General features: G+C 44.3%; 1 protein-coding gene across 2 annotated transcripts in view; it reads left to right on the plus strand.

Moving 5' to 3' along the window:
* Positions 1 to 8,916, plus strand: part of LOC146173651 (uncharacterized) — a 30,890-nt gene extending 21,974 nt beyond the window's left edge. For both annotated transcript variants that reach the window (XM_084585627.1, XM_084585628.1), the window contains 2 exons: positions 5,089 to 5,193; positions 8,757 to 8,916. In XM_084585627.1, coding sequence (XP_084441753.1) covers positions 5,089 to 5,193; positions 8,757 to 8,905 — 254 coding nt within the window. In that variant the 3' untranslated portion in view covers positions 8,906 to 8,916. The remainder of the gene's footprint in view (positions 1 to 5,088; positions 5,194 to 8,756) is intronic.
* Positions 8,917 to 9,170: the final 254 nt, after the last annotated feature.

A 9,170-nucleotide genomic window follows, 5' to 3' on the forward strand; every position in this document is an offset into this window, starting at 1 on the left:
CGGCGAGGCCAAGGAAAGCGTTGGAGATGGCACTTTATGCCTTTTTTTTTAATTTTTACTTGAATAATCACAGAAATTAGTAATGTAATCTGTTTAGAGGAAAGACAATTAAACACAAAGTAGAAGAAAAAACAACGTGCCGATGGTGGGAACCAAACCCACGACCTCCGAATATCGCGTCCGGGGCTCTTCCAACTGAGCTACATCGGCCGCTGTCCCCCCTGCTACTTGCTTGGGTATTTGTGTTGTCTGTATACCAACCTTGAGAGTGTTCACCAGCGCCACCCTCAGCCAAAGCGGCGGACGTGGAACGTCCTTTGTTACCGCCTGCGTCACGTAGAACGTGATCAAGAGCGAGGGCGAAAGCTGTGCTAGAACCCTCTTACGCTACCTATGGATTCAAGACTGCCAGAACCGAGACCCCCGTAAGTTACAAGGAGATTAATTAAGGGGAAATGAGGGTGCTCGTTATAATACATGAAGGAAAGAAGCCAACAGTCGGCGAGGCCAAGGAAAGCGTTGGAGATGGCACTTTATGTCTCTTTTTTAATTTTTACTTGAATAATCACAGAAATTAGTAATGTAATCTGTTTAGGGGAAACATAATTAAACACAAAGTAGAAGAAAAAATTTGGAGGACGTTTAAGCTTCACCTTCAAGAGTGCACTCACGAATCACGCGGTGAGCGCCGAGCAAAGCAGCGTTCGGCGCGGCAACGAAACGTGTGCCTGAGCAAGCGGAAAGGACCAAAGAACTCGGTGTCTCGGAGGGAGAAAGCCGAGCAGCGACGCGCCATGAAGGCGGACGCGATCATGGGGCTGACGCCTTGATAGGATCGTCCTCTATCTCGCTTGGGAGCACCACGCAGAAGCATGATTCTTCGGAAGCAGCTCGGCACACATCGCAGGGGACGCTTTCCCAGCAGAAGCGCTACGGCGCAGCGATCACGTCAGAGGCGTCCGGCATCAGACGCTGCACCTAGCAATCGCGCTGTGAGCGGAAAGAGAAGCCGCGTCGCCTAAACACCACTGTTCGAGTGACGCACGCTGGATGTTGGAAGGGGAGAGAGCGAGAAAACTTATTAAACGCAAGGGTATTAGGGCATCCTCGCACCGGTACCCGCGCGGCCCGAAGGGGAGAAGCGGGTGAGCGAAGATAGTGATCTAAAGAAAGGAAAGACGCTTGATTCTACAACCCGTGAGGGTGCACGGCGAAACGTCAGGAGCGAGTGGAGCGCCACGTGTCGAGGCAGCGCCGCACATTGTGAGGAGGGGTTCTTCTGTGTTTGCCGCAAGATGGCTCTGCATGTGCGCAGAGCGCAGAAGAAATGTAGCGGAAACGTACTTCGCTACTCGTGTAACTGCGACTTCTGTAACATGCTCATAATTACCGATATACACCGCAGTATAACTTCGACGGCACGTTTCTAAGGCAACACCGCATTCACTAGAAGCGCTTTTGTACCGCTTTCAAGCATCGAACTCGTGGCTGAGTGGTAGCGTCTCCGTCTCACACTCCGGAGACCCTGATTCGTTTCCCACCCAGCCCATCTTGTAAGTTGCTTTTTATTTATGAAGTGCATGCCGGGATTTATCCCTCACGGCCAACGCCGCCGACGCCAATGACACCGGCTTTTCTGCGACACGAGCTCCTTAACGCTACCGCGTTAGAAACAACGTGCCGATGGTGGGAACCGAACCCACGACCTCCGAATAACGCGTCCGGTGCTCTTCCAACTGAGCTGCATTGGCCGCTGTCTCCCCTGCTACTTGCTTGGGTATTTATGTTGTCCGTATACGAACCTTGAGAGTGTTCACCAGCGCCACCCTCAGCCATAGCGGTGGACGTGGAACGTCCTTTGTTACCGCCAGCGTCACGTAGAACGTGATCAAGAACGAGGGCGAAAGCTGTGCTATATATATATATATATATATATATATATATATATATATATATATATATATATATATATATATATATATATATATTGTAAAAGAAGGCTAGGTCGAGAAGGCGAGGTCGTGACGACAAGGACAGCGAAGCCTTGTCTAGCGTTTTCATCCGATCACGAACCCAAGCGCGCGCCGGGGGGCCGGCGCCGCGGGACGCTGATGATGGTATGTACAAATGAAAGAAGGTCCACAGAAGGCTCACAATATATATATATATATATATATATATATATATATATATATATATATATATATATATATATATATATATATATATATATATATTGTAACAGTCCCGAAGAAGATGAAGCTGACAGAACAAGGGAAGGAGAAAGCCGTTGGAAAAGACTCTCGTGCCGGACCCGCTATATATATATATATATATATATATATATATATATATATATGAAGATGAAGCTGACAGAACAAGGGAAGGAGAAAGCCGTTGGAAAAGACTCTTGTGCCGGACCCGCTATATATATATATATTGTAACAGTCCCGGAGAAGATGAAGCTGACTATAGTGCCTAATACTCTAGGCACTATAAGCTGACAGAACAAGGGAAGGAGAAAGCCGTTGGAAAAGACTCTCGTGCCGGACCCGCTGCCGTTGATCAGCTGAGCTCCCTTCCCTATCATCCTGTTGATCAGAGCTCCGACGTCAAACCCCCTTTGTAACAAATTGGTGGAGGCGCGGGATACGACCACCCTCAAGACGCATCCTCAACCGCTGGAGCTTCGTCGGAGCCGTCGCCTCGCTGGTCTCCCACCCTTTTCAACAAGAATGCAGCACATGAGACAACCAGTTGCAGCCCGTTCTTCCTTCTATATGTCCGTCCTCCTCGGTATTGTCTAGACATCAATCTTCATTACTCCGTCCATAGCGAACTGTGCATCCCGGAAACTCTTTGTCGAGCCGAAGAAGCTCGCCGTCTCACCCGTTTGCGAATTGTCGCTTCGCAAGAGCGTTCAAGAGCAAGAGCTCGGTACGAGTTCCGGCATAGCTATGTGTCTCACGCCCTTGGGGACCTAGTGTGGCTTTGGCGACCTCTTCGAAAGCGTGGTTTAGCCAAGAAAATGTAGGCGCATTACGCTGGCCCTTACGTTGTGCTCTAGCGCGTCAGCGAAGTGAACTACCGAATTGCACGTTTGACAGCAAGTGGTCGTCGCTCAGTCCCAACCGAAGTTGCCTATGTCGCCCGGATGAAGCCGTATCACTCTCGTGGGAACGAATAACTACCTATCCCGAGAGGCTTCGTCTGCCCAGGGGGAAAATCTAACAGCCCCGAAGAAGATGGACTCTATTGCCGGACGCGCTGCCGTTGATCAGCTAAGCTCCTTGCCCTATCGTGCTGTTGATCAGCGCTCCAACGTCAAACCCCCGTCGTAACAATATATTCTAATATATTGTAATATGAACCACTAGCCCAAAGTTTTCACTCCTAGAGTGATCAAAGTGAAAGAGGGGGGGGGGGCTCAAGCACTTTGGAAGCAAACTTACACCGAAACGCTCCCACGTAACCATACTACCCATTTTCGAGCATCCGATATCTCTTTCGCGTCATGGCAGTTATACTGACTTAAATGGGCTGTGTTGGCGACACCGGCATTTATTTTCTCGTACTTCTCTACATCAGACGACCTTTTCACATTGGCAGTGGTTTTTGTGGTTAAGAGATTGTACCCTGCTGATATATTAAAAATTCATGTTCTCTTAACTTTCCGTTTAGTTTGGTACATTGGTAAAATACTTTCTCAGGTAAACTATTACCGAGGATGGTACACCCTAATGCCACCCTCTTTTGAAAGCGAACTTTGCGAATACTGACACACGCAAGCAGAATTGCATACATCAATGTATGCATATGTGCAGCCTGTATCAAAGTATTTTAAGGGGAAGCATTGACTTGTACTAAAATGATTATATCGCTTTCATGCTTAATGCAGTGAAGCATGTAAAGTACACGTTGAGCAGCAAGCTTTTATATCGCGATAGCAAACCATTTCGTAGAATTTCAAGTCCCTTTGGACTTGCTACATGCCGTAACGGCTCCATTCAAAAGACTTTATCCTAATGACGTTTGCCAAAATTTGTACATAAACAATCATACACCGATCCGTAGCTCAAGAACTAAATGGTGCGATTGGTGATTGTCTTGTATGAAGCTGTAGAGAACAGAAGTAAACTTTCCTTTTCTCGTCCACATACAAGTCGCGTTTCTCTATGGGGCTCAAACCTGCTTTGGACGCTGTCGGTAACTAACGAACAGGAAGTTTCGAGGCTTCATCAGGCGGTGTCACCTTGCCTGGCAAGGCAAAATTTCCTCCTCTCACACACTTGTTCATCAACCCAGCGTGATCATCAGGCTTGCAGCGGCAGCGTTTCATCACGCTTTTGGCGAAAGAAAAGATGCAAACGTTGAAAGCGCCGTGAGTCAGCGGTGGTCGAATTGTCGCCTAACATAAAACATATCTCTCTGCCTAAGCAGGCTGTTCGCTGAACATATTGTATTCGACACTTTCGTTTAGGTCTCGTCCGTGATTTGTGTACTAGTCCAGGAGCGTCAATGCGGCTTTCTACAGGACAGCGAACACTCCGATTGCTGCCAGAAAGATGTGTTCGGGCGCAGGAATGTATAGTACAGGTCGTAGCTCTGCCTCCACGACGTTCAGAAGGGTGTTCAGCTGAAAGCATTGTGACGACTGCAAAGAAGTCATTCAATCAATTAAACAGAAGCATCAACACAAACTATCGGAAGAACAGCGAATCATCAGTAAACGCCGGCAGCTAATCGTCACAACAGTTCAACGTTCAGCACTATGTAACGGGCCTACAGATTCCCCTCTGTATTTGTAAACGTCGTAGTTTGAAAAGGCAGAGTCAGGCGAAGATTATTTTATTAAAACACAAGCAGCATGTCATTAATAATGAATCATGAATAATAACGAGATGGCGTAGGTGGCTCCGACACCTCTTTTTTGATTTCTCTCAATTTTCACATGAGCATTTTGAATGCTTAGGGAGCATAAGGCGGACGGAGGTCTACGCATATAAAGTGAAAGCGCGCACAAGTGCTCGGTTAGCAAACTACTACAGATGTGTCTCCCTTAAGGATAATGTGCTTGTTGCCTTGCAGGGTCTCCGGATCCCCACTTGTACACACTGGAGTACACGGATGACTTGACGTTCAACTGCAGCGTATTTTATATCTACTCTCTCAACAATCGGATTTCAAAATTTGGTGAGGCATACTATAATATGCACACTCCTGCACCTGTCTTGACATTTAAACTTAATTAGCACGAATATGGTGCCAGGGCGTATTTGAAAATAATTTTGCTCATCTTCTAATAAGCTTTCAACACAGGGCACACATTGCATTGCCATTGTGTTTTGCAGTCGTATGTATGAATGATTTTACAGCTAAAGTTTAAGGTGGAACTTCGTAGACGCTCCCGCGCCTACGTGTGCATGTTTCGGTGGATCTAAACGAGAAACGAAGTGCGCAGCACCACCGAGCGACTTCCACGCTATATGGCGCTCTTCCTATAGAGCGCTGCAGCGGGATCTTCGGATCAGAAGTGCGCGCGTGCTGTGAAATGTGGAGTTGTGTGGCGAAGACCGAATGGCCAGGCCGCGGTACGAATATAAACAGCGGTGGCTTGTATGCACGCAGCTTTTACACAGTGCTATTTTCTATTGGATAGAAATAGCAGAGCCTATTAAAGTTTTCTCACTAGTGGGGCTCCTAATTGGAAGACATATATCATGTTTGCTGCCATGATTGGATTGTTGTATATCTTTAATTAAGAGCCTGTTAGCTGCAGAATCACCCTAAGCTTTACAAGCAAAGGAATAATATTATATGAACCCATTATCGGCAGGGACGTTCTTTTTTCCCAAATGGCAGATGATTCCTGTGCAAATTTAGTCATGAGGGGGACACATGGTATCCTATCCTTGAAAGTAACACGTAAAAATTAAATGAGTCCAGAGGAAAGTGCAAGCCCATATGGCATTAGTGAGAAAATTTTTAGTATGCGCGCTCGATTCATTGCGTGTAACTGCAAAAACAGCGGATTGTGCAGTTGTCAGATAACAACCTAAGTGGCAAGATGACGAAGTTCCTCGAAGGAACTAGGTTGATTCAAAATTATTGCATAAAAAAGAAAGCATCAGAAGTATATTGCCGGCGGCAGTGCACAGTGGTCGAGTAGTCTGCCTAATTTTCAATTACTGGCATGTTCTAAGCAATTATTTTGTTTCTCCAGCCTTACCCAAACCAAGATCTCAACAACGATTGAACGATCTCAATTTTCGTAGCAGTGTAATTAACTGTCGCAGCATTTCATTCTATAGTTTTATTTTGCTGTAATGCTCTCAAATGCGCAGGCAAAAAACAGGTTCTGTACAGCTCATAATGTCTTTCAGCTTTGTCACTACTGTGATAAAACACTTTAGTTCCCCTTGTACCTCAAATGAAGCCGATGGCCACCGCAGAAAAAAAAAATTATATTAACCTTCAAAAGGTGAAATGTAAATATCGGTCAGTCGGTTGATGCACAGAGAAGCCACAACTTAGAGAAAGCGCAGCAATGAATTGTAGGAAGAGGCACAAAACCAGCGCTGGTAAGCAGCTGATTATAATTGGCTGCGGAAAACGTGCATATATACATAGTGTAATCCAAAACAGCAAGAAGGGGGGGGGGGGGGTGACGCAAGTACGATACGCTTACCTTTAAGATGAAAATTCCTTTGAGTAGAGCGCGATCAGGCTTAAGCAATCATCTCCTCTCTTTCTATGCAAAAGTTCTTTAAATATTTCAGTCACAATTATGTCGTGATGTGGCTTTAACTTTATCAAAAAAAAAAAAAAACTGGTTCGCGTTTCTCGGCTTTTCACACACGTGTACGTGTTCTGCAATATTTTACGTTTGATCCTTTTGAGAAACCTCATAACTAAACTGGTGTATATGCATCGTCATGTAACGGCAAGCATATGCCAAAAAGAGACTGTGCAGTATAATGTTCCTGCAGTTAACAAAGCGATGGACACAATTACTTTTCAAAATAGCTTGTCTGGTCACACTGTCTTTGGTTTGACTTAAGGACTCAAATAAAGTGAAAAGCACGCTTGTCATTCCTTTCTTCTATAAGTATAACTTGGCATTTATTTCCATGTTTGCCAAGTATGTGTATATTATACAATGTGTCGAAAGTATATGCAAATAAGCTATTTGAACCTTGACTGTCTTATCATAGAGAAACCAACTGAGAGAGTATTACTCACCCTGTATAGTTTGCATCATATATTTGTACTCCATGAAGTTTATCAGCAATGACTAATTAGCTGAGTCATTATAGATTGGTTGCAAGAAAAATGCGCCATTATAGAAGTCTAGGATAGCCATGTAGCGGAGGTGACTGAAATGTTTTCAACATGCTACCTACAAGTTAAAGCAGTTTTTATATCCTCCTCAAATCAAAACTCGAACAAGGAAAAAACCTGGAAACTCCACCCTTTAAAACAGAGCGCACTAAAAAGGCTTCTACGTGGTAGTAGTGCCACGCAAACATTCCTAAACTCGTCTCAGGTAAAAACTCCGCTTTTTCTTACAGTGCATTTCGCGATGACGCTTTGCGAGTGCACGGCAGCAAATATATGAGCTTGCAAACGATCGTAGGATCGCTCTAGTCTAAGAGCAATAAATAAAGCTGACATCGCGGCCGCTGCTATTGACGACAGCCTGTAACCATTGTAATGAAGATTTGTTTTAGAGCTACTGATTAAAAAACTAGCAAATTAGTCTTCACTAGTTTATTATCTCAGGCGAAGGAAAAATACCGCGGACAAAGCCAGGCTACTCTCACGAGATCGCAGTTTCTTTTACTGCATTCGAACATTCCGCATTATTTTCATTCTGGTAACTTTTAGTTGGGAAAACGGGAATATGTCCTTGATGTTAAAGATAATCTATCCGAAGACCCATTGGCTCCTCCGTGCCCTTTTCTTGCCGTATATCGTTCGTAACATTGTGCAAGAAATAATTTATTCCCAAATGGCGCCCTATATTTCTTATTTGAGTCCATTCAAGAGGCAGGCACCACCAAGTCAAGGCTTCCAGTGTCACTTATATATAGCAAAATTTTAATATAAAGTACGCCCTTAAAAAACATAAGTTAGCATTCGCTGCAATTTATAATTCTGTAGTAATATCTTTCTGTCCCATTGCCTCTAACATGATTGCTCTTTTAGCTCATTTTGGTTTATTTTTCCTCTTCTGGTGTGCGAAATTCCTACTCGAAGCTATTTCCTTTAATTTCTTATTGATTGAAGCCAGTTATCCGTTTGTGCAATTTGCTAGGATCCTCCATCTTTATCCTTTTATTAGGCTGAAACATACTCAAAGCCCTTCTGATTGGAAAATAGGTTGACAAAAACAGTGCAGCACTTCCGTCGTATATTGAGACTTCTCGAAACGTGTGCCTCAGGCTTGACGCCGTTCTTGATGGTCATAAAGAACCGCTTCTGCATGCACTGACAAAACGAAATATTTGGTCAATATGTTCAGAGGCACAAATTCAGTCAGCCTCCTTAGAGCATAAGTGAGTGTTATATGACGTGTGTGTTTTATAGAACTGTTTACATATCTCGTTTATTTTTTACTGCAATAAAAATTTGATTGCTTGCCGTATAGTGAATCATGTCTCTTTATCCATTCATTTTTAAATATGATACTCCGCTTTTCCTCGATAACTACACAGCTATGGTGACGGAAGCGTTGTATATGTTTTGCATTTCAGAGTTGGAAACCTGCGAGATGCTTATAACAGACAGTGCTGTCGACTACGGCCCTTCAGAAAGCTGCATGACCTACTTCCAACGGCGTTGCAACGGAACAAAAATATACCAGCCGTACAAAGCTGATTGTAAAAAGCACATCAATAAATGAATGAATGTTTATTCCGCTTTTGTCGTACAAAAAGCGCGGGTGACGAAAAAAAAGCAGTTCGCAATGACCGCTTGACGGGCTTCGCCACCCGTAAGGTCGACGATGAACAGCAGCGGCAGTTTGTGCGATATAAAATGAGCAACTCACAATGAGAATAAGAGAATTCAAAAAACAATGAGCACTTTTAAACATGCACGGTTAAGGTGTCAGCTTTTTTTGAGCGCATAAATATTCTATTCTGCGATCTTTTCAGAACGATAATTAG

This window comes from Amblyomma maculatum, chromosome 11 (genome assembly GCF_055883805.1).
Source record: "Amblyomma maculatum isolate TAMU_Amacu chromosome 11, ASM5588380v1, whole genome shotgun sequence".
NCBI classification, from domain to species: Eukaryota; Metazoa; Arthropoda; class Arachnida; order Ixodida; family Ixodidae; genus Amblyomma; species Amblyomma maculatum.